This window comes from Uranotaenia lowii, chromosome 3, assembly GCF_029784155.1.
Source record: "Uranotaenia lowii strain MFRU-FL chromosome 3, ASM2978415v1, whole genome shotgun sequence".
Lineage (NCBI taxonomy): Eukaryota > Metazoa > Arthropoda > Insecta > Diptera > Culicidae > Uranotaenia > Uranotaenia lowii.
In genome coordinates this window covers 158396195-158422414 of record NC_073693.1, presented here as the reverse complement: position 1 = coordinate 158422414, position 26220 = coordinate 158396195, and the positions used below count along the sequence as shown (strand labels likewise).

General features: G+C 40.3%; 4 protein-coding genes across 6 annotated transcripts in view; 2 read left to right on the top strand and 2 right to left on the bottom strand.

The window, feature by feature from the left end:
* Positions 1 to 6644, bottom strand: part of LOC129753179 (uncharacterized) — a 15091-nt gene extending 8447 nt beyond the window's left edge. Inside the window, exon 1 of one of the 2 annotated variants that reach the window (XR_008738914.1) lies at positions 51 to 6644. The gene's annotated coding sequence lies outside the window, so the exon portion shown is untranslated. The remainder of the gene's footprint in view (positions 1 to 50) is intronic. The other variant, XM_055748976.1, reaches the window with a different exon arrangement.
* LOC129753182 (protein SGT1 homolog) lies at positions 5214 to 11150 on the top strand. Its single transcript, XM_055748984.1, has 2 exons — positions 5214 to 5735; positions 10737 to 11150. The coding sequence occupies exons 1-2, from the start codon at positions 5367 to 5369 to the stop codon at positions 10926 to 10928; spliced, it is 561 nt and encodes a 186-aa protein (XP_055604959.1). The 5' UTR covers positions 5214 to 5366; the 3' UTR covers positions 10929 to 11150.
* Positions 11147 to 24915, bottom strand: LOC129753181 (deoxyribonuclease TATDN1). Of its 2 annotated transcripts, none has more exons than XM_055748983.1 (4): positions 24734 to 24915; positions 12234 to 12413; positions 11334 to 11931; positions 11147 to 11267 (listed from the first exon to the last, which is right to left on the bottom strand). In XM_055748983.1, exons 2-4 carry the CDS (start codon positions 12385 to 12387, stop codon positions 11162 to 11164), a joined length of 858 nt encoding a protein of 285 aa, XP_055604958.1. In that variant the 5' UTR covers positions 12388 to 12413; positions 24734 to 24915; the 3' UTR covers positions 11147 to 11161. The 2 variants fall into 2 exon arrangements, with proteins under 2 accessions (XP_055604958.1, XP_055604957.1); XM_055748982.1 differs by lacking the exon at positions 24734 to 24915 and adding an exon at positions 12486 to 12635.
* On the top strand, positions 12790 to 26220 carry LOC129753183 (uncharacterized). The gene is made up of 2 exons (XM_055748985.1): positions 12790 to 12937; positions 25739 to 26220. Exons 1-2 carry the CDS (start codon positions 12891 to 12893, stop codon positions 26169 to 26171), a joined length of 480 nt encoding a protein of 159 aa, XP_055604960.1. The 5' UTR covers positions 12790 to 12890; the 3' UTR covers positions 26172 to 26220.

Below are 26220 nucleotides of genomic sequence, written 5' to 3'. Positions count from 1 at the left end.
GCTAGAGATATTGGGACTGAGCGAAGTCCGTTGTTATTACCCTACATTACCTTGTGATCCCAAAACGACAATTTTTGCCTCGATTGCCTTCATTTTCTTCCAGAACTATTCACCGTCACTTGCTTTTTTCCTATAAAGCTTTTCTAATTTTATTTTTATTAATACAAGCTTAACTTTACTAAGTTTTTGGCCAGTCTCTGTGTATCTATTAATATTATTGCTTCCTGGTCGCGTTTCTACCCCACACAGCAAAGCATGCGTACATGACTTAGCTTAGCTGTCTCAACAGGTGGCTTCTCATAAAAATATTGACTTCTTTTCAATTTATCCAGTTACTTTAGCTCCACCAATGTATCATTTCCTTCTCTTCTTTGTTCGATGACGATAACACAACTGAAAATCCTTACTGTGCAATTTCGTTTTCAGCAGCTGACTCTTGCTCATATTACATCTCATCCATGGAAAGAATCGGGGAAACCCTCGAGATGGTCTAAGTTTTTAAGTCAGACGGCTTTCGATACTGCTAATTTGAAGAATGACTAGGCTCAATAACTAAACTGAAACATAAACCCGTGTTTGAAAACTCATTGATGTTTCGAATTTTTCATCTGAATCTTCACAATGTTTTTCTGCAGCCAACTTCGAAAATTAAACTCAACGCCGAAATTTATTGGGAGAAGTCTTCTCCACTGCTAAAGCACTCAAATTAGTTACTTTCTCTTTGCAAAACTTTTAAAGCACCAAGATCAGCTCCATTTCTACACCGATCGTAACTGATGAATGAACGATATTACGTGAAGGAGGAACCAAAATGTAAACATAAAGAAAAGAAACATACTTTAATGTGTGTGCGTGAGAGAATTGAAAGCGTTACGTCGCGTGACACACTGAAATGTTGTTACTCGCTTATGAGTTGGTTTAATGCTGATTTTGAGACATCCAATCAAGCTAGCTGGCTGGTAAACGGTGGATAATGTGCAACACGAGACCCCATAGTGGTCATATCACCTCTTATTCACAACTCCTATCTCTACCTCCCCGCGGTGCCGGCTGGGGTGCGAGTAACCTAAGCGGAGATCGGGTACCCAACCCCGGTGGATGCTTTGGTCGCATGCAGACTGAGAAGGTGGCCGCACGCGTCTGTTCCCCAGGTCAGGGGCGGCGTGCAACAACAACCGAGCGTCTGTTCTCCAGGTCAGGGGCGGCTCAAACAGCGTCTGTCTTGCAGCAAGCGGCTGAATTTATGAAATGCGGCTCCCGCCAGCTAAGTACAAGATGGCAGCCCCATCGCGGGATAGGGACTTTAGGCTAACAACCTACTGCTCCTGAAATCATTTATTGTTACAGAAACTGAGAGAAGAAATAACCGAATTGGAACTTTGGCAACGACTTTTAGCATGAAAACACGGACTAGAATTGGAACTTGGAATGTCTTGACCCTTGCCCAGCCAGGAAAGCTGGCTCAACTTGCTAGAGAAGCTAGCCGCCTCAAGCTAGAGATATTGGGACTGAGCGAAGTCCGTTGGCTTAACACTGGAGAACACAAGACACAGTCCGGGCAAGTACTGCTTTACTCTGGCATACGAGGAGAACATGCTACTCGGGAACGAGGAGTTGGTTTCCTGTTAAGCCCGCAGGCCCATGCGGCCCTCATAAGATGGGAACCGATAAACGAAAGAATAATCGTAGCCAGATTCAGAACACGGGTTAGAAACCTTACAATGGTCCAGTGTTATGCGCCAACTGACGTTGCCGATTTGCAGGAGAAAGAGCAGTTTTACAGTCAATTGAACAGCGTGGTTGAGAGAATTCCGAAGGGTGACATTCAAATCCACTTAGGCGACTTCAACGCAAAGATTGGCTCCGATAATCAGGACTTTGAGCGCATCATGGGGCGCCATGGCCTAGGACAGATGAGCGAAAACGGAGAGCTGTTTGTAGAATTTTGTGGCAACAACAACATGGTTATCGGTGGATCGCTCTTCCCCCATCGACCAGCACATAAGGTCACTTGGGTATCCCGAGATGGCCGAACAGAAAATCAAATTGACCACATCTGCATCAGCCGAAAATGGAGAAGGAGCCTTCTTGATGTCCGCAACAAACGAAGCGCAGACATTGCATCTGACCATCACCTCGTCCTTGGCGAGATACGACTGAGAGTTGCGCGTGTCCAACGGCGCGAGGAGAAAGTCGGGTGTCGATACGACGTCCGCCGGTTGGAGAATCCAGAGGTGAAAAGGGCATACGTTGAACAGCTAGAATCCCGAGCCTCGGAATTGCCGACAGACGGAACAGTCGAAGAACAGTGGTGTGGAATCAAGAATGCCTTTATCACGACGAGCCATGGTACTCTCGGTAAAGTTTGTGGAAGACGAAGTGAATGGATGTCGGATGAAACCTGGAGGATGATCGATGATCGGAGAAAGGCGAAAGTCGGAATTGAGCAGGCATGTACCGGGTCAGCCAAAGCAGCCGCCCGCTTACGATATGCGGAGCTGGAAAAGGCAGTTAAACGAGCTTGTAGACGAGACAAGAGAGCCTGGACAAACTCCCTAGCCGAAGAGGGAGAAAGAGCCGCCGCCATTGGAGATATCCGATTATTATATGATATTTTTCGCCGCCTTAGTGGTGCAAGGACTAATGCAAGAATGCCGCTGAAAAACCGAGCAGGTCAGCTGCTGACAGATCGAACAGATCAGCTCAAGCGTTGGACTGAGCATTTTGATCAACTTTTTCGAGTTACAAATAGCAATGGCCAACAGAACCCGCAGCTCGAGGCGCCCACAGTAAGTCGCATTAATGGCGTCAACTCGGAAGCGCCCTCGCTGGCTGAAATAGAAGCGGCAATCAAGGACATGAAATCCAACAATGCGCCTGGAATCGATTGCATTCCTGCTGAAATGCTCAAAGCCGACCCTGCCTTGTCAGCACAAATGTTGCACCGTCTATTCGCTGACATTTGGGATACTGCTACATTCCCGGCCGACTGGATGCAGGGTATCCTCGTAAAGGTCCCAAAGAAAGGAGACCTAACAGAGTGCGGTAACTGGCGTGGCATAACTTTGATCTGTACAACCCTCAAAGTACTCTGCAAAGTGATCCTGAACAGGATCCAGGAGAAAATCGACGCTACACTCCGACGGCAACAAGCTGGATTCCGATCCGGACGATCATGTGTGGACCACATCACAACGCTACGAATAATACTGGAACAAATCAACGAATTCCAGGACTCTCTTCTGCTGGTGTTCGTTGATTTCGAAAAAGCATTTGACCGACTGAACCACGAAAACATCTGGGCTGCTCTTAGACGACGAGGGGTCCCAGAGAAACTAGTCCATCTCATCGAAGCACAGTACGAGGCATTTTCGTGCAAGGTCTTGCACGACGGTGTCTTGTCCGAACCAATCCCGGTAACTGCTGGAGTGAGACAAGGATGTATTTTGTCACCGCTGCTTTTTCTCATCGTAATGGATGAGATCTTGACTGGATCGATTGACTGTAGACCAAACCGAGGATTGCCGTGGAATCCTTCAACCATGGAGCAACTGAACGACCTTGACCTGGCAGACGATATTGTTTTGCTCGCCCAAACACAACAAGACATGCAGAGCAAACTCGACGACCTCACCGAAAGCTCCAAGGCAGCAGGTCTCAAAATCAATGTCGGAAAGACCAAGTCGATGGAAATCAATACAGAAAATCGTTCCAATTTCGTGGTAGCTGGACAACAGGTTGAGACAGTGGAGTGCTTCCAGTATCTTGGTAGCCAGATTACGCCTGATGGTGGGACCAAGAAGGACATCGAGACCCGGATCAGAAAAGCCCGATTTGCGTTTGCGAGTCTCCGAAACATCTGGCGGTCACGCCAGATCTCTCTACGAACAAAAATCCGAATCTTCAACTCAAACGTCAAATCCGTATTGCTGTACGGGTGTGAAACTTGGTGCACATATGCGGTGACGACGCGAAAACTGCAAGTTTTTGTGAATCGCTGCCTGCGGAACATCATCCGCGCTTGGTGGCCTGGCAACTGGATCTCAAACGTTGAACTTCATCGCCGGTGTCATCAAAAGGCGCTAGAAATCGAGATTCGGGAACGTAAGTGGAGATGGATTGGGCACACGCTGCGAAGAGATGAAAACGAGATTTGCAGAGAGGCGCTTGACTGGAATCCAGTTGGGCATCGAAGAAGAGGCAGGCCCAAAAGCTCGTGGCGGCGAAGTCTAGCCGCTGAAATCCGCACAGTTGACGAGAACCTCGGCTGGCAGCAAGTGAAGACGCTGGCTCCGGATCGCCAGCAGTGGAGATCTTTTATCTCAGCCCTATGCGCCGGTCAATCGGCGCTGGACCCTTAGGTTAGGTAGGTTAATCAAGCTAGCAATTGAACAGCTATTTAAATTTACAGTTCATATTTATATTTATCCACTCTGAAACACTTTCCACTTTTGGAAAATCACGGTTGGAACATAATGATGAACAACAACAACTGACAGGCTCACTTACTCCTAACAATTAATATTAAACATTATTCAATTTCTAGCGTAGTTTTTTACTCTTTGTAACAAATTTAAAGCTACAACTTTATAAATCATGTTGCTGTATACAAGGCCGAAAACTGAAAATTTTACAACGCAAGTGCAGACAAAATGACTAACTTTCAGAACTGGTTGATCACCAGATGAAAACAAATATGCTTTAAGTGTTAAGTATCAAGATAGTCGGGCTGTTGTCTTTACGAACAAATCTTTGGTCACGCCTACACAATGTTTATGGTGCTGCCGCGTTTTGTCGCCAGGGTTTCGTGAAGCCGTGATAGCACCTTTGATGTTATCAACAAATCTCTTTCCGAGTCTCTGTTAAGCCTAGTCCACACTAGGCAACATGAACTGCGATTTTTGTTATGAAACGAACTTTGTTGTCTGTTGTTGTTGTTGGAAACCTGAGACGGTCTCAGTGTCTCCCGAAGAAAATGGGAGACGCTGAGACCGTCTCGAGACGAACCGTCTCCGAACCGTCTCCTAGCCTAGTGTGGACTACTCAAATTTGAGATTATAATTGCTATTGAGTTCATTGGGTTCATTCCCAATCAAGTCGTTAACTGACGAAAAGAAAAAGAATAACGGTTCGTAACATGTTCTACTCGCTGAGCCAGCAGGATTTCCTACTGTAGAGTAACGTTCTCTGGCCAAAACATTAAAACGAAGAAGAAGAAGAAGAAGATTTCCTACTGGGTATTGCACTCGTTTCCACAAATTTCTAGAATCTGCAATCGACCTAACATTTCAGGATCTTCAACAGTGGTAACTATTTTCATTGTTCCGGAAAACAAAGATTTGATCCTGCGACAGAAGTCACAAAGAATGGCTTCGGTAAAGTACGATTGGTATCAATCGGACACGGCCGTAACTATTACGGTTTTACTTAAAAACGCTGCCGACAAGAACTATTCCGTAACCCTCGAACAGAGCACAGTACGGCTGACGGCAGATGGAATCGATCCGATAGTGCTGAACCTTTGGAACGATATCAATGTGGATCAGAGCTCGCACAAAGCTTCCCCTAGCAAGGTGGAGATCAAGCTGGCCAAATTGATCGGCAATCGGTGGGAAGCGCTAGAGAAAAAAGCACAAGCCGTGGCCACTACGGATCCGGCAGTCAAGAAAAAACCTCATGACTGGGACAAGATTTCCAAAGAGATTGAAAAACAGGATGCCGAGGATAAACCGGAGGTTAGTTAACTTTTATTACTATACACAGCAAATTTTTTTTTGCTGGAAACCAGTAAAATTTTGCTGGTTTTTGTCCCGCTGACTTTCCAGCAAAATTTCCAGCAATTTAAATTGCTGGAAAAAACAGCAAACGTTAATGCTGGTTTCCAGCAATTCAAATTGCTGGAAAATCAGCAATCCAGATTGCTGGAAACCAGCTATTTCTTTCAGAACATTCGGCTGTATTTGGTATCAAATTTATATTTCAATTCGAAATTAAATATTGGGATACTGGCTGTGGTATGACAAGAAATAAATAACAATTATTTTCTTCCATTTTTCATTTATGTATTTATTCCCGAAATCACATGTTATTCTAATATACAAACACCGGGGTGTTAATCATACGCCACCTGAAATAGAGTTTTGATTAGTATTTTTCGTGAAATATCTACCTATCTTTTAAATACTCACCCTTGCCTTGATGTCTGGTTGCTAGAAAATAGAAGAAAATAAGAATAATTGTATTAATTTTATCAAAGTTCGTGAAATAAAGTCTCACCTTGTTTCAGCGTACGGAAATAATCACTCCAATTTGACAATTCGATTGCTGAATTTCCAGCAAACTAGATCAATTGCTGGAAAGTCCAGCAATTTGAAAACCGATTGCTGATTTTTCAGCAAAAATGACAAGAACACAACCGAATGCTGAAAAATCCAGCAATTCGAAAACAGATTGCTGGTTTCCGGCAAAAATTTGGATTGCTGAACGTTTCCAGCAATTTTTTTTGCTGGAAATCGAGGCAAAAATTTACAGTGTACACACAAAACTTTCGAGGCCGGAATTTAGCAAAATTTTGCTCAAATTTGACCAGCTAGAAACTTAGCAATCAATTTAGCAATATTTTTTAACTAAAATTTGAGCAAACGAGAAAAAAAGTTAGCCGCCGCATTTTTTACTAAAATTGCTAGCAAAAATCGGAGGAAAAGATAGCTCCGGATTTTAAATTTCAAAATTTATTGTTTTTTTTATTGAGGGAATGTTTGATTTAGCATTAGAATACACAAATAACTTCATTTTGATTTTATTTTACAAATTTTTTCGAAACTTAATTTGCACTTTTATTTAATAATTTACAATCCTGGGAACACACCTTTCGGCGAGTGAAACGCCAAGCGACCGATCCTAATTCACGAACGCACCGGGTTTGTTCCGGTAGCAGCGGGTTCAAAATTCCAATTTCAACTTTTCATTTCCGGACTGTTGCAAAAAACCCGTCGTGTTTGCCGGCGTTTGTCATCTGGAAGAAAAAAAAAACAATTTTTTCGATTAAAAATCGGAAAATCTGTAGACTTTAAAATCGGATCTTACCTGTAAGCATCCGGTGTCTATTTAGCTACCATTTCGTCGTGGAGTTGGTCACCACAAGCACCACCAGCAACGAACATCCGGGACCGCACTTAATCGCGTCAACTTTTTATTTTTCTCCCAACTGGCGCGGCGGCTGCTGTCTGTGAACAAAGCGGCTAAAAAAAACTTTGTTTTACTAAAATCAAGTAATATGGTCTTTTTTATTGCTAATATCAAGTAAATTTAGCTTTTTGCTAACTCGAAAGTAAAAAAATATTTTTGCTAATGGAAAGTAACACTGAATTTTTGCTAAGTGGAGCCCCGAAAATTTTGTGTGTACACACAAAACTTTCGAGGCTCCACTTAGCAAAATTTTGCTGTTACTTTCGATTAGCAAAAAGGATTATTTTACTGATGTGATAGCAAAAAGCAAATTTTGCTTCTTTTTAGTAATTAAAAAGGCAATTTTACTTGATATTAGTAAAACGAAGGTTTTCTAGCCGCTTTGTTTATAGACAGCAGCCGCCGCCAGTTAGGAGAAAAATAATAAACTGACGCGATAAGGTGCGGTTCTGAAAGCGCGATGCTGGTGGTCCTAGCGGTGGCAAAATGATAGCCAGATCAATTCCGGATGCGTACAGGTAAGGGCCGATCAAGTAGTGTACAGATTTTCCGATATTCGAATTGTAAAATTGTTTGTTTTTTTTCAACCAGGTTTCAATTTCCGACAAGATTGACGGGTTTTTTACAACAGTTCGGAAGTGGACAACTGGAGTTTCAACGCACTGCATCGGGCACAATCATCGATGCATGAATGACGATCGGTCGCTTGGGGTTTCATTAGCCGGAAGGTGCGTTTCCAGGATCCAAACATTTTATGAAAAGTGTTAGTGAAAGGTGTTTTGAAAAATATAAATAAATTCAAAGTGATGTTATCCGAGCATTCTTTTAAATAATCGAATATTCCCTCGAAATTTGCAGATAAAAACATAAAAAATTGAAATTTCAGATTCTGCAGGATTTTTTACACTGGTTTTTGCTAAAATTTTAGTAAAACATGCCGGCGGCTTATTTTTCTCTAATTTGCTAAAATTTGAGCAGAAAAAAATTGCTAAATTGATTGCTAAATTTCTAGCTGGTCAAATTTGAGCAAAATTTTGCTAAATTTCGGCCTCGAAAATTTTGTGTGTACACACAAAACTTTCGAGGCTCCACTTAGCAAAAATTCGCTGTTACTTTCCGTTAGCAAAAATATTTTTTTACTTTTGAGTTAGCAAAAAGCACAATTTACTTGATTTTAGTAATCAGAAAGTTCATCTTGCTCGATTTTAGTAAAACGAAGGTTTTCTAGCCGCCTTATTTCTAGATAGCAGCCGCTGCCGGTAGAGACAAAAAAATAAACTGACGGGATTCAGTGCCGTTCCGGAAATTCGATGCTGGCGGTTCTTTTGGTGGCTAAGTTCACGACAAATTGGTAGCCAAATCGATAGTGGATGCAAACAGGTAAGAGTCGATCAAGAAGTGTAAAATGTTTTCCGTTTTTTAATTTATGTTTTTTTTTCCTATTAGGTTGCTGCTGCCGGTGGGGTTCCGGGTTTTAATTGCAACAGTCCGAAAATCGAAAGGGACAAAGCTGGAATTTCAATGCGGTGCGTCCGGAACAACCCCTGTGTCGATCGCTTGGCATTTCGCGTTCCCAGGATCGGAACTAAATAAGTTCCATGAAGTGTCGAAATAAAGAGAAAAATCAATTGAAAGTAAACTTATTTTTGTATTCTTTTCAATAATCTAACATTCCCTAAGAAATTGCAAAGAAAAACAATAAATCTCGCGTGAGCTTTCATTACGTCGAATGAAACAAAATTTGAAAAACTGAGATATTCACTAAAAAAGCTTCATTATAACATTATCTACCTATGTGATTGATAAAACAATCAATTTAAACCCTTTTAATATATAAAATTTAAGACTTCCAAAATGACGAATGAAACAAAACCTTGATTGCCAATTTCAATGTTGCTTACGTCCCTTCTTCCAAACGGCGAATGTGCAGAGGAAGAAAACACAGCACATTCGCTATGGATTCCATGAGCAAACAAGTGTAGGTATACAGGTAGAGGTTTTCAGAATATCAACCTGGCAATGAATATTATTTCAGATTCTTCTTTTCAAGCGTTCTTAAATCGATACTCAAGCAGGCTTTGGAACGCTGTAAAATAATGCAGCAAGGAAAAGAAACCGAACAGCAGCAGTAGCAGCAAACCTAACTACTAACTGCATCAGGCTGAGCGGCAGCAGCCTGCTGCTGTTAGTCATCCAATCACCCGATTCACACTTTTATTACGCATTCACTAATAAATTTACCGCTGCACTCGACAACTCAATAAGTTAAAATTCACTATGCCGAGAAAATTGAAAATTTACCGGTAATTGCCTCAGAAACATTTGGGCGTAAGTGCAAGTTGAACGAATCAAAGGACGAATGAGACAAATTTCCCCTCCAGCTGGTCGGCAACAGAAAGCTGATCAGCAGCAGCGAGCTGGTTTGACCGATGGCGCACCCGGTTCACACATTTCATTATGCATTTACTCACCAATTTACCGCTACACTAGATATTTCACTTATTAAACAGCCACTACGCCGAGAAAATTGAAAATTTCCCATAGTATTTGCATCAGAAACATTTGGGCGTAAGTGCAAGTTGAACGAATCAAAGGACGAAAGAAAAGAGACGAATGAAACAAATTTCCCCTCCAAACGACGCATGTGTTCAGACGTATGAACGATTTATGTTTGAATATGTCGTATGTTTCTCTATGATTAACAAATAGCTCTAAAAATTGTAAAAAAATAAATTCATAATGTGGAATATCTGACACAATTAGTTTCCATGAATATTGCGTATTTTTTGAAGGGTTATCGGCGGAGGAATGAAAATAGGATTTGAAAAACACTCTTCAAATTTCAGAAGCGTTTTTTTCGGTTCGGTGTTTCTGTTTCATTCGACGTAATGAAAGCTCACGCGAGAAATATTGAAATTTCAGGTCCGGGGCGATCTTTTCCTCCGGATTTTGCTAGAAAAGTGAGCAAAAATTGCGGCGGCTAAATTTGTCTCTCGTTTGCTAAAATTTTAGTTCGAAAAAATTGCTAAATTGATTGCTAAGATTTTAGCTGGTCAAATTTGAGCAAAATTTTGCTAATTTCCGGCCTCGAAAGTTTTGTGTGTATGTACATACTTTAAAATTTTGCGATTCTTGTGAGTTGTTTGCACACATATGGCGATAGTGAGAGTAGACCATTTTTTAATACATCTGTTAACAAAAAAGTTGTTTTCAAATTCGGTTTAAAAAATTCGGATTGGGCCACATTTTCCGATCAAAGGAATTTGTTCACGACTGATCTTCTACCGCTCCTGTCAAGACTTTCCCATATGTAAAAACATTGAATCAAGAAAAACGGCTTTGAAGATTTTTTAAAATTTTCGGGAATCTTCGCAGTTAACTCAATAATGTTTATGTACAAATCAATCAGTGCTCTAAAATAAAATTTAAATCAATGCTAAATAACGATTAGGATAAAGATTCTAAATCTATCTATCTTTTACTGATTGAGTTCGAAGCTCATCTCATAACTAAAGTTTGTTAGGCTAACCAATTACTCATTATTTTAGGGCGATCAAGCTGTAAAGGAACTGTTCCAGAAAATCTACGCCGACGCAAGCGACGACACCAAAAAGGCCATGATGAAATCGTTCTACGAATCCGGAGGCACCGTGCTTAGCACAAACTGGTCCGAAGTGGGCGCTCAAAAGGTCGATGTCAAACCTCCGGATGGTTGTGAGTTCAAAAAATGGGAAAACTAAGCGAGATCATAGATTCATCAGCACCACCCCTTCTTGAACGCGATATTTAAGTTTTCGTTTGAATTTCTTTTTCATTTATCGAGATAAGTTTGCTTCTTTTTTACTTTTTCCTTGAACTAACCATTGAATGCTCTTGAATGAATCGGATTGATATCACCGTGTATGATAAACTAACAAAATCAATAATTTATTCGAGTTCCGATTAAAAAAATCACAAATTGATTTTATCCTTTTTATTCTACATTTTGAAAGAACATTCTGACGGTGTTTTTGTAGTACTCATCAGCCAATTCTTCTATAGGTTTGCTTTTAATACCGGCCAATACTTCCAACACTTGGCTAAATTAGAAAGGAGATTCAAATTAGAATATTTGAGAACATTTTGCTTAGAAATAGGTGACTCACAGTATCATTGCCGGTTCGCAGCGACCCGCGATCAGCATGTCCTTGTCCCATTTTTCTTTTTTCTTCACCAATGGGAACTTTGTCTTAACGAACTTAAAACCAGCATGTGATGGCCGTATTTCACACCATGGGCAATCGGTCTCGACCATTATTTTATCATCTGGTATCTGCGCTACCACACTCAAATTGTCCTCGGTTTTAAGCGAGCATCCGTTTATACCAATGTAGAAACCCAGCTCGATCAAGCGCTTAGCATATTCCAGAGACCCATCAAAGGTGTGCACTACGCCTCGTTTGGGAATCTTCGTAAGATTTCTTTCCAAAATATCTATGAAGTCGCTGTGTGCATTGCGGCAGTGTAAAAATAGCGGCAGATTATACTTTTCCGCCAAATCAAGTTGTTTTTCAAAGTACTTTTTCTGGACATCTTTCTCACAATACTGCAACCGATCATAGTCGAGTCCGCATTCCCCGATGGCTACCACCTTTTCCCGATTTTCCTCGATTTTGTTACACAACGATTGGAAGTAAACTTCTGGATCGCTCTCGAACTCTTTACACCTAGTAGGGTGACATCCAATGGTAGTGTATAAACGATCTGCAGAAATAAGAAGCATTGGGAGATTAACTAAACAATCGGCAAAGGTAACTGGTGTTCAATATTAGTTGATTTTAGTTCTTATCTTAATGCTGTAATATTTTACCATTTTTCTGTAAAAATAACCGAATATTTGAAACGAACTAAAAGTTAAAAATCGATAAATAACTAGCAATTTGTAATTTATTAACTTGAATAAGTTACCAAATAACCGGTTATTATGAAAGTATTAGATAAATACTGTAATGTACCTATAAATCGGCAAAGCGTTTAGAATAATTTTCAAAAAAAAAGCACGTTACCGTTCCCATTAATAATGTCGAATGCTGGATCACAATCGTTGATTGTGCCACAGGTGACGATAATTTTTTGCAGTCCTGCTGCCCAGCCACGCTCTAAAACATTCTGCAAGTCTGGTTGGTGTTTGCTGGTTCCATTGTAGATTCCCTGGAACATGGGATCGGTCAGGTTAGACCCAATATCTGAAATGAAATGCGATATGTGTGAAACTGGGTTTCATCGTTTTTTAAAAACCAGCAGCGATTGAATTTTACCAATGCATTTCAACATTTTAGATATTCGAAGAATTGTATTTCTTTGCCTTATCATAAACAAACTTTTGAAATACTCGAAATTATATATCAAAATGATCAAAATAGGAAACTTAACCTGAAACAGGCCAAAAAGGTGCAGCGGATGAATTCAAAACTGTTCATGCCCGTTGTTTTCTTTGAAAACAAATAATGACAATATGGCGTTACTTGCGTTACGCTCTCGAAAAACGGGAACAAAATCGTCTCGCAAAATGAGTTGTTTTTGGTAGCAAAATGATAATTTCACACAAAGCGTGTAACCTGAGATCTTTATTTACCAACAAAGGTTTTTTTCTAGTTTTAATTGTAGAAGATTGTGTAAGCTCTGGTTAGGAAAAAGGGGTTCGGAATTATCTTCTTCAAACAATGGCGCAAATAGCATTTACTCGTGATATTACCAGGCGGATATTTTTGTAAGTAGAGCATGATTTTCCATAGTTGTAGTTCAAACTTAAATCGCCGGCATAAGTTAATAACCGCATGAGGAAAATTGAAAACTACATGAGCACTTTATTTCTACAGTACCGTTCATAAATATAGTGTCGGATAAAACTTTAGGACCACACCACTGCCGTTCTAAGCAAAATTGTCCCATGTGGAAAAACGTACAAACGAGAAAAACGCGATTGAAATATCAGCTATATTTCCAATTTTTCTCTCAAACTAAAAATTTACCGAAAGTTTTTTCGTAGTGAACAGTTCAAGTTAATCATTTTACAATGTTTTCTGCCAAAAAAAAATTACATTTCCTACAAAAAACAGCAAATTAGAGTCAAAAATGCTCCGTGTGACACTTTTGCGTAGAATCAGAACGCATGCCGATGCTAGTTCTACGAAAAACTGTCACACGGCTACAATTTTTCTATCACTTTAAAAGCTTGCGTAGTTTATTTTTTTGCCAAAAACTCATGCTAAACCGTAATTTGAGAAATACGTTCCTCTTTCTTTATAAAAATGTATAGTTGAGTATGGATCTTGTAAGTATAGTGCCTACCGAAAAGTGTTTAGTGAAAATTTCTCTGAATAAAACACTCAAGGCTTCTCGCTCCTCCTCTGCCCTCTATTTTAGTGTTCTTTTCAGTGAATAACATTAAATTCAACAGTTTGAACTCATCTTAAGACAATTTTTTGATAAAATTTGCATTTTTCATAGAATTTTCTCTAGTGTGACATTCTTGCGTAGAACTATCAACATAGAGACAACCACCTTGATGAAAATTTCGTATAAGTTCAGAACAAAGTATACTTGTTTGTGTTTTTATTCGAAAGTTAACACTAAAAGAGACCGTTTCCAGCAAAAAAGTGAAAATGACCCAAAAGTCACATGGGACATTCTTGCGTAGAACGGCAGACCACTTCTCAGAAAAAATTCAAACTATACCTACTTTAGGGTTAATATTAATGTTATTATTTTGATTAATGCATATATTACGGCGTGTTCGTAAATTGATATTTTCTATCGAAGTGATTTTTTCTATCGAAGTGATTTTTTCTATCGAAGTGATTTTTTCTATCGATGCTGGCGTTCGTAAATTAAACAAACTGTATGCAAAATCATTGGAAGGTGATTTGACATTTACCAAAAACATCGATGCATCACCCAAAAAAATCAGTTTACGAACGCGCCGTTAATCTCAAAAACACAACCACAAGGCTGTATAGAAGTTGATCAAAATAACTTACAAATTACAAAAGCATCTTACACTTTCAAAGTTTGGAAGATGTACAAAAATTAAAAGACCTTGAAAAAATAAATTACATGATGAAAATTTTGGAAAAAAGCGCAACTTAATATGAGACCGCTTACAAATTTCCAACCTTCCACAATCGATCATTTTTAATGGTTTAATACCCCTTTTTGGCCAAGATATATTCAACAAGAAAAGCGAAACTAAAGACGAACAAAAAAGTAGTATTTTATTGCTTTGGTTCTACCTGGTCACACTATCCCTTCAAAAACCTCTGAAACCACATGAACAGTATGCACAGGGTTGTCAGTTAAATGTCTTGTCCAAAAAGACGATTAAACCATTAAAAATTATCGATTGTAAAATTTTGTCAAAGCAATATTTTAGGTGGAGTCGCATTTAGGGACGCCGTTTTTCAAAGTAAAATCTCGCAATGCGTATATTGTTTGTGATGTTAACTACTGTGCAGTGTGCATTAAACAAATACCATCAAGACGCCATTCACCGCCCAGACACCATTTACCGCCCAAAATCACCCTTTTGTGTGTATTTTGAAAAAACTGGGATGTTTTCTCCAAATATAAGACCTGTGTTCTGTGTCGGCATCATTGTTTGACCATTTCACTGAAAAAACATCACTCAATTATGCTAACTATAGCCAGAAATAAAATATTTGGTTTTTCGTTTCCGGTCAAATTATTGAATTCGACGCCTGTTAGCGAACTAAGCATTACTGTACTCCTAGGGCAAAGAGGGTTTTTGTTTACTAGATAGTACCTATTGGACCTAAAATCGACTTGAAACGATAGTTTTATTTTCGTAGAATAGATTTGCATCAAAAAATTTTCGATTTTTTCAATAGTTGTTGTTTTTTGAAGCGTTTAGTGATGGGCGGTAATTGGTGTATAAAAAAAAGTGTGGGTTCCTAATGACCGGTCACGCACAATTTCTTTGTTTTTAACGCATGTATTGTGTCAAATGTGTAAATTGTAAGAAGCATTTAGTTTGATTATGTTAGAAAATGATGTTTTATCGCTGAAAATAACCGGTTACTTGAGGTTGTTTGCCGGGAATCATCATTTTGTCAGTCAACGCACTTTGTTAAAATTTGTACTAAATTTGCGGAAAAAATTTCACAAAATGTATTTGTGCACACTTGAGCTTGGTGCTGTACTGGCTGAACGGGAGATACGCGTCCACTCTCGCCGAAGATAGTTAGTCGACTGCTGCCGCACACGACACGACAGCTCAACAATTAACGGCTACACATCTCCCCTCCACACCAAAATAAGTGAAGACAAAAGCACCCTTTCAATTTTTGTTTAAGCTTTTTGTCAAGCTATCAACTTCTGAAAATTAAAACCAATGTGTCACGAGTACTAAAAAACTAGCATTGCAATCCAATCATTACAGAGCCATTTTTATCTTGTTTAACACTCACAAAGCCCCGGCTTCAGATAACCTAACACGTGTTAACATCAAACAGGTTAGCCTTTATGAACGTAGATCTGTGAATCCCAAATTTAACTTATTCGGCAGGCAAATTGAATTCTCAAAGGCGTCATACATTTCACCACAATAATTTCAATTTATACATTACCGTTTGTTCCATATGATATCATCTTTTCGCCTACTAATAGTACCAAGCAGGGTTGCGATCCGTCATCGACATGAAACGTGAAGCGTGTGACGGACTCTCATCTCCCAGTCGTGAAGCTAAAAGAATTTCCAAGTGCAGCATTTACCAATCGCACTGAAACGACCGAAGAAGAACAAGGAACGCATGTATTATTGGAGTTGCTCTTGCCAGCAAGCTCGTTTTCAGTTTGTTCTTATTGTTTTTGCTTCCTACCAGCAAGTCGTTCAATTAGTTGTATCCGCCGTCAGCAGCCGAACTTGAAAGGTTTTTTGTATGTTTTCAAGGTCTTTCCTTTTCTTCCTTCATTTGAAGTGTAAAGAGCTTCGCCAGTTACCAGACGGAGAAATGTTGTCTAGTGAGCTTCCGCCAATCGAGTACGGAGTCGTTCAACATTGAGGGAAAATTGCTGGTCAAGTCAAGCGCGTCGGATAAATTCTCGCAACCTTGGTACCAAGTACCTCCGAATGTGTCTTTGACGATAACATTTTGAGATCCCAGGCTCCTGCGCAACATTTAATTGTAATTTCCATCACAATCAAACTTCAGTAAGATCTCTGTCATAACCAGACAATCTTTTGCTCTGAATTCATGGAGTGAACCTTCAGAACACTCTTCATGTTGGTCATCCCGATCCAACGTTAAAACATAAAGTGAACCTTCAGAATACTCTTTCTGTTGGTCCTCCCGATCCAACGTAAAACATAAAGTGAACCTTCAGAACACTCTTCATGTTGGTCCTCCCGATCCAACGTTAAAACATAAAGTGAACTTTCAGAACACTTTTCCTGTTGGTCCTCCCGATCCAACGTAAAACATAAAATGAACCTTCAGAACACTCTTCATGTTGGTCCTCCCGATCCAACGTAAAAACATAAAGTGAACCTTCAGAACACTCTTCATGTTGGTCCTCCCGATCCAACGTTAAAACATAAAGTGAACCTTCAGAACACTCTTCATGTTGGTCCTCCCGATCCAACGTTAAAACATAAAGTGAACCTTCAGAACACTCTTCATGTTGGTCATCCCGATCCAACGTTAAAACATAAAGTGAACCTTCAGAATACTCTTCCTGTTGGTCCTCCCGATCCAACGTAAAACATAAAGTGAACCTTCAGAACACTCTTCATGTTGGTCCTCCCGATCCAACGTTAAAACATAAAGTGAACCTTCAGAACACTCTTCCTGTTGGTCCTCCCGGTCCAACGTAAAACATAAAGTGAACCTTCAGAACACTCTTCCTGTTGGTCCTCCCGATCCAACGTAAAACATAAAGTGAACCTTCAGAACACTCTTCCTGTTGGTCCTCCCGATCCAACGTAAAACATAAAGTGAACCTTCAGAACACTCTTCCTGTTGGTCCTCCCGGTCCAACGTAAAAGCATAAAGTGAACCTTCAGAACACTCTTCATGTTGGTCCTCCCGATCCAACGTTAAAACATAAAGTGAACCTTCAGAACACTCTTCCTGTTGGTCCTCCCGATCCAACGTAAAACATAAAGTGAACCTTCAGAACACTCTTCCTGTTGGTCCTCCCGATCCAACGTAAAACATAAAGTGAACCTTCAGAACACTCTTCCTGTTGGTCCTCCCGATCCAACGTAAAACATAAAGTGAACCTTCAGAACACTCTTCCTGTTGGTCCTCCCGGTCCAACGTAAAAGCATAAAGTGAACCTTCAGAACACTCTTCATGTTGGTCATCCCGATCCAACGTAAAAACATAAAGTGAACCTTCAGAACACTCTTCATGTTGGTCCTCCCGATCCAACGTGAAAACATAAAGTGAACCTTTAGAACACTCTTTCAATTTACCTTAGTTTTATGAAACATAATTATGATCATTTTTTTTAATGTCAAAGCTTTAATAACTCTTTTTTTAGGATTTAACCATTTTGTCAATTTCTTGTACCAAATTTAATAATATTTTCTGGTAAACAATTGTTGGATAATCATTCGTTTTGCATCACTCGCCGAAGGCGGTCGCCTTTTTTACCCTTTGCTAGTGAAACCAAACAAAAGCGTGAAAAAAAGTTTAAAGTTTTGTGGAGTTTTATGGTACAAGTGCGATTAAAATTGGACCGTGAGTGGACAATCGACAGTAGTACCGGAAAGGATTATTTTCTCCAGACAGCCGGATACATCCGGATAAAATCTACCGCAACGGCGGAGGGATTGTTTTGGAAGCCCGAATAATTCGGATTTGATTGCCGTTATCGGGGAACCAATTCATCCAGGTGAACACAATTTGGACAATCTACGTCTGATCAAGGCGGACAAGCAGTTCGGACGAGGTTTTATCGAATCGGAAGAAAAACACGTGGTGGACGGCCATTGTTGACGTTGGAAAATAGGACCATTGCTGACACTGAACAAAATCGTCGATTACGAATAAGGAAACAAGTTTGTAACTTTCTTTTTTTTTCTCTTTTTCTACCCTATCATTTTCTCATTTATTAAATTTCGAATTTTAGTGCTTTGTTCATATTTTTGAAAACGGCAGGCACTAGTGTCTCCGTTGATAAATATGGATGAAGGCGGGGAGTTAAACTCTTCAACCGAAGACGATGAGAATTTAACTTACGAGAATGAAGAGCATTTGGAAGATACAGATCATGCTGGTCCCTCAAATGCGAACCTTTCTCGGGTAGGTGATAATTCTTCATCGCCCTCGGTTAAGAGTGGAACAGCCCGACTCCGAAAATACACAGAGGGCTCATCTCTCACTGGACCTTGGGTGGTTTTCATCCGGCCCAAAGTAAACGGTAAACAACTAAATGTGGTACAGATCACCAAAGATCTGGCAAGGTGGCCCTCTGTAACTAGTATTACAAAAGTACGTCCGAACAAGCTGCGCGTTGTTGTGGCTGACCGGAAAGCCGCAAATGAAATTGTAGCTAGCAATTTCATAAACCTTGAGTACCGTGTCTACATCCCGTCTCGAGACGTAGAGATCGAGGGCGTGATCACAGAGATGAGTCTCAAGGAGGAGTACATTAAATCCAACGGCGTTGGTAAGTTCAAGAGCCTTGATTCGACTTCGGTTGAAATCTTGGATTGTCGCCAACTCAGAACTACCACCGTCGTTAATGGAGATAAAAGGTACACTCCTTCAGCCTCATTTCGTGTTACCTTCGCAGGTACCGCCCTCCCTAACTACGTCTTGATTGACGGAGTTTTGAGGCTTCCTGTGCGGCTCTTTGTGCCTCGACCGATGCAATGTAAAAATTGCATAAAATTGGGGCACACAGCGTCCCACTGCTGCAACAAGACGCGTTGTCCCAACTGTGGGGAGACTCATGGGGAAGGAGCGTGCTCAGCAATAGAGCAGAAATGTGTCTATTGCGGGGGCTCACCCCATGATATCTCCCTGTGCGAGGCATTCAAGAGCCGCTGGGATAAACAAAGGCGCTCTTTGAAGGAACGGTCAAAACGTTCCTATGCCGCAATTTTAAAGAGCGCGGCGCCTCCGACCTAACCCCAATGCAGTAACATCTTCTCAGTGCTGTCAGTTGACAGTGAAGACACTGATTCCACTGATCAGGATAGACCAGTTATCTTCGTTGGAAACTGCCGGAAACGGGCAAAACCTGCTCCTAAAACCCCCAAAGTTCCAAAAAAAATACCCTCAGTTAGCTCTACAACAAATAATAGACAAAATCCATCAAGTTCGAGAAATGCCAAAACAGGCCCTCCTGGATTCCCCATGAAATTTGTACCCCAGAGTAAACCAGAAGTGACAGGATCTTCGAAGTCTCCAATATTCAACGTAGTTTCGGGAGAACCAACCTCCCAAGCGGGAATTTTCAAGCTAACTGATATAGTAAATGGAATATTATCGTTTTTCAACGTATCTGAATCCATAAGAGACATTGTTTTCGCAATGCTCCCCTTGGCAAAGACATTTTTGAAGCAATTGATGCAAACCTGGCCCCTTCTTTCAGTGTTTATCTCTCTCGATGGCTAATTTACGCCGAGAGGTCGGAGATATCACTGTTCTACAGTGGAATTGTCGTAGTCTAATTCCGAAAATGGATCCGTTCAAACATCTTCTTCATGAAATAAATTGTGACATTTTTGCGTTGTCCGAAACTTGGCTTTCTTCTCAATCGAACATTTCATTCCACGATTTTAATGTTATCCGTCTGGATCGTTACGATTCTTATGGAGGGGTCCTTTTGGGGATCAATAAGCGCCACTCCTTTTACAGAATCCACCTTCCATTATCAGGCGGAATTGAAGCTGTTGCGTGTCATACAACTATAAGAGGTAAGGACTTATGTGTTGTCAGTTTGTACTGGCCTCAGAGAGTTGCAGTGGATCGAAATCACCTAGAGGACCTGTGCTCAGTGCTCCCTGAGCCAAGGTTAATAATGGGCGATTTCAATTCGCATGGAACTGTCTGGGGAGAACAAATTGACGATAGTCGTTCTACTCTTATCTATGACATTTGTGACAGTTTCAATTTAACAGTTTTGAACACGGGAGAAAAAACACGAGTACCTAAACCACCTGCAAGACACAGTGCAATTGACCTCTCACTCTGCTCAAATTCACTATCATTGGATTGCCAGTGGAAGGTAATCCCTGATCCCAATGGTAGTGATCATTTGCCTATCAAAATTACAATCACCAATGGGGTCAGCTCTTCAAACACAATAAATATGACATATGACCTTACAAGACACATCGACTGGAAAAAGTACACGGACGAAATAACATCAGCTATCGGTGCTACGAATGTTTTACCTCCTACAGAGGAGTACCACTTTCTTTCACGATTAATACATGAAAGTGCACTTCGTGCTCAAACAAAACCCATCCCAGATTCATCAGTTCCTCGAAGGCCTCCAAACCCATGGTGGGACCAGCAGTGTTCCAAGCTTTATAAGGACAAATCACAAGCATTCAAAGATTTCCGGAAATATGGAACTCTCGCCCTTTTTGAAGTATATGTTTCCCTTGAAAATCAGTTTAAAAAATTGGTCAAGGGGAAGAAAAAGGCGTACTGGAGGAATTTTGTGGGTGGCTTATCACGAGAAACATCCTTGAGTACCTTGTGGAGAGTGGCACGCAGCATGCGTAATCGATCAACTACGAATGAAAGTGAGGAATATTCACATAGATGGATATTTAACTTCGCACGGAAAGTATGTCCAGACTCTACGCCTGTACAAAAAATAATACGGGATGTGCCTCCAGATAGGTGTGGTATGGATTCCAGCTTTTCGATGGTCGAATTCTCACTTGCCCTCCTCTCTTGCAACAATTCAGCTCCGGGTATTGATAAAATCAAATTTAACTTGTTGAAAAACCTTCCGGACGCTGCCAAATTTCGCTTGTTAAATTTATTTAATCAATTCTTGGAGCATAACATTGTTCCCCAAGAGTGGAGACAAGTGAGAGTTATCGCTATCCAAAAGCCCGGAAAACCAGCGTCCGATGCGAATTCGTACCGTCCAATAGCGATGTTGTCTTGTATACGCAAATTGATGGAAAAAATGATTTTGTTTCGTTTGGATAAATGGGTTGAAACAAATGGTCTCCTTTCAGATACTCAATTTGGGTTTCGAAGGGGCAGAGGGACAAACGATTGTCTTGCTTTGCTGTCTTCAGAGATACAAATGGCGTACGCAAAACGTGAGCAAATGGCTTCAATGTTTCTGGACATAAAGGGAGCTTTTGATGCAGTTTCAATAGAGGTGTTGTCAGACAAGTTGCACTCCCGGGGTCTGCCTCCTCTCTTGAACAACATTTTATACAGCTTGCTTTGTGAGAAACATCTGAACTTTGCTCACGGAGATATTGCAATTAGAAGAACCTCTTACATGGGCCTCCCGCAGGGTTCATGTTTAAGTCCACTTTTGTACAACTTTTACGTAAGTGACATCGACAGTTGTCTCTCTGAAGGCTGCACTCTAAGACAACTTGCAGATGACGGCGTGGTGTCTGTCACAGGATCTTCCGAGTCTCATCTGCACAGACCTTTACAAGATACTTTAGACAGATTGTCTTCCTGGGCTTTGGGGCTTGGGATTGAGTTTTCCCCTCAGAAAACGGAGATGGTGGTTTTCTCTAAGAAACATAGACCTGCTCAACCTAAGCTTCAACTCCTAGGCAGAACGATCACTCAATCGAGGTGTTTCAAGTATCTTGGGGTTTGGTTTGATTCCAAGTGTACCTGGAGAGCCCACATTGAGTATCTGAAAGGAAAATGCCAACAAAGAATCAATTTTCTCCGATCAATCACTGGCACCTGGTGGGGAGCCCATCCAGAAGATCTTTTAAAATTGTATCGAACAACTATTCTCTCAGTGATGGAGTATGGTAGCTTCTGTTTCCAGTCAGCTGCTAAAACTCACCTCATCAAACTCGAGCGTATTCAATATCGTTGTCTCCGCATAGCGTTGGGCTGTATGCCCTCAACGCATAACATGAGTCTTGAAGTTTTAGCAGGCATACTCCCACTAAAAGATCGATTTAATTTATTATCACTCCGGTTCCTCATCAGGTGTGAGGTCATGAACCCATTGGTGATCGTAAATTTTGAAAGACTACTTGAGCAAAATCTTCAAATAAGATTTATGTCTATAATCTATATATCATGTCTTTATGTCCATGCAGTTTAATCCTTCTTCGTACTCTCCAACTCGTGTTTTCATCCCTGACTACGACACCTCTTCTGTCCAGTTTGATTTGTCTATGCAGCAAGAAATTCGAGGAATCCCGGAATCGCATCGTCCACTTTTGATTCCAAGAATTTTCGATGCTAAATATAGACACGTCGATGCTGATAAAATGTACTTTACCGATGGGTCTCTAATAGAGGAATCAACGGGATTTGGAGTTTTCAACGAAATAGCTAGCGCCTCATATAATCTCCAGTCACCATGTTCTGTATACATTGCAGAGTTAGCAGCCATTTTTTGGGCGTTGGAAAGCGTCGCATCACGGCCAACAGAACACTACTATATTGTAACGGACAGTCTTAGTTCTGTTGAAGCAATCCGTTCAATAAGATCGGGAAAGCACTCGCCGTATTTCCTTGGGAAGATACGAGATATTCTGAGTGCTTTATCAAAACGTTGCTTTGCCATCACCTTTGTTTGGGTCCCCTCACATTGCTCGATAATGGGTAATGAGAGGGCAGACTCTCTGGCAAAAGTGGGGGCGACAGAAGGCGACACGTATCACCGTGAAATCGTCTTCGACGAATTTTACTTCTTGGCACGAAGGAACTCTGTTGTCAACTGGCAGCGCAAATGGAAAGAGGATGATATGGGTCGGTGGCTCCACTCGATTATTCCAAAGGTAAGCCTCAAACCCTGGTTTAATAGGTTGGACCTGAGTCGGGATTTTATTCGTATATTCTCCCGTCTCATGTCCAATCATTATTCCATGGATGCGGTACTCTATCGTTTAAATATTGCTGGCAGCAATCTGTGTGGCTGTGGCCAAGGTTACCACGACATCGAGCATATTGTTTGGTCGTGCGAGGTTCATCTTGTCGCTAGAACGAATTTGATAGACTCCCTTCGGGCCCGAGGAAAACCACCCTATGTTCCAGTGAGGGATGTGTTAGCTGTGCTAGATTTGGACTACATGTTCGAAATTTATCTTTTTCTAAAAGCTATCGATCTCCGTCTATAATTCTTTTCAATTTCCTATTTCCCTTTCTATCTTTTTCTTTTCTTGAAACAAAAAGTGCTAGACCTAAGTAATCAATTGTTATAAACACAAAACGAGTTTGGCTCCTTAAAACTCAAAGGTATGAGCCGTTTCAAATAAAGTAATTTATAAAAAAAAAAAAAAAATTGTTGGATAATTTTAAGATTACGAAATATGATATTCACGTATTTTTAATGACAGCATCAAAATTCATAATGGAATTATTTAAAAACTGCTTTATGATTCCCTCCCGATATTACAAAGATAATTAAGAAGCATGAAAAAGTCGCGAATCCTCAAAAACTAGCATGTCAATAAGCTATTCCCTCACTTGCCAAAACGATTATTTGATTTTTCGTTTTGACATTTTCCAAATTTCATCAAATTTCTAAAAAAATGAATAATTCACCGAAATAAATATTTTCGAAGAAAGCATTAAACACAACTAACATTTCGTTCCACAGCGTTCAACATAAAAATCAACTTTGATATTGTGAATTGTGATATTACGATTCTTGAATTTTGCTGATCGATTCAATCTCGTTAGATAGTCAGACTGCAATCAATCTTTTGAGATTCTAACGTGTAAAAAACAGAACGATAAACTCAAAACAAATTAACAGCATTCATAAGGAACATCAGATTACGCCCATTCCCTAGAATTCAAGTCAGCTCGTGTGGCAGCCAAACATATTTATCAGAAAATGCATCGGAACTTTGTTGAAAGTTGAGAAACATAGGGACAAAACCCGAGCGAGAGAGAAGTATGAGGTAATGTCCGCTCAGTTTCTCAGGCAATGAGTTTGTTTGAATATGTGCGCAAACTCCCCGGCACATAAAGTTTAATTCGCAGAAAAAAGAAAAGGAATCATAGCAAACAATCCAGATGAATGAGTGCTAGTGAGAGAAGCGAGGAAACCCCTGAGACGCTTTATACGTATGTATGTGTAAATCCACTGTCTTCAACTCCCAACGGTTTTCGATGACAAGGATTGAATTAAAGAGCAAACGAATGGGTTTCGTTCCCTCTGCCATGTTAACGGTTCAAGCTGCAAGCAAACAAGCCATTAACCAATTTTTTTAATTTATGGTTTCCTTCACATGCAAAAAAAACTGACACAAGTTCATTCTACTTATCACGCCATTTTGATGACAAAATTTCGGATTTCATACAACTCAAATTGTTTCTTTCGAATTCTAATCAACATAAAAACTTACCGATCCAGCCAAAGCATCGACACAAGCACTACACTTAACCACAACAATCGAAACAAAACTCACAAAACAACCTTTTTTAGTCTCCCGTTCAGCCAGACTAAAATAAATCTCCTGGCAAGATTCGCCATTGTGCACACTTGAGCTTGGTGCTGTACTGGCTGAACGGGAGATACGCGTCCACTCTCGCCGAAGATAGTTAGTCGACTGCTGCCGCACACGACACGACAGCTCAACAATTAACGGCTACACAGTATTCTCTAAAGAGCCAAAATATGGTTTTGACAGCTCGTTGTATGGAAAATACTAAAAAGAACAGTTTCCGTGTTGTTCAGATAGTTTTTCCTTAAGAAAACATTATCGATACCCGAAAAAGTCGAGTGGGCGGTAATAGGGCCAGTTGAACACCCAAAAGTTTAGTTAATTATTTCGAAAAGCGTACATTTTTCGCATTCCACTAATTTTTTTATTTAAAGTAGAGCAGTTTTGGGATGTATTGGAAAAGAAAGCGAATAAAAATCTGCCGTCGTTTTTTTATTACACATGTTTGAAGTTGAAAAACCGCTTAACTGGGCGGTGAATGGCGTCTTGATGGTACATTGATTTTTCGACCCTAAAAGAAGTATTGAAGCTTGATTCGGTTTGGCTGAAAACTGGTCTTAAAGTTTTGTCCGTCACTGTGTATGGAATTACCAAAACTACCATGAATTGTTATTGACGATACCTTTTTATCTTCTCAGATCTCAATTTTCAAATTTTTATTTGTCGAAATTGGAAATCACTGCAGTTATGCATTTTAATTCTGAACCTTAAATGAAAAAAAACTTTATGTGCTAAGCTTTCATTCTATTAATTATATTAATAGATATATCAGGTTTTAACAAGTTTTCTTTTCTATCTGAAAATCAAAACCATAGTTTCTTTTTAATTTTGAACGAATATTTGCTTAATTAGTTGGAAATTTTGATAATTTGTAGCAATCTTCTTTTTTCCAAAAACTTATCTTAGATCCTCTATTCAACGCAACCCAATTTCACGGTGGCTCGCGACCAACACGTGTGCACAAGGACAGTCCACTTCTAAAGCATCAGCCGATCAACAACCGGAAACACAACCAAATGCCAAAGACAAACCAATCAAATTTTTCAACAGCCATGCATCCCAATGGAAAGCCGAGCACACGAGAAGTGGCAAAGCTCCCGAAGACGTGCCCTGGTATCAGCCGTATGTGGTCCTTGCCAGTGTAACCATTTTTATGATCTATTTTTGTGTACTGAGGGAGGAGAACGATATCGACCAGGGGCTGGAAAGATCCCTTTTTGAGCATGTACCAGGGCTGGAAGAAAAACAGCTACTAATCACCTATCGGTACAATTTAGACAACGGCCTCTCGACTTTAGATATAGAAAAGCGAATGAAAGAGCTGGGCATGGAATATTAAAGTTTGCCTGAAATATAACAAGTTTTAGTTTTTTTTTCATCACAAAACC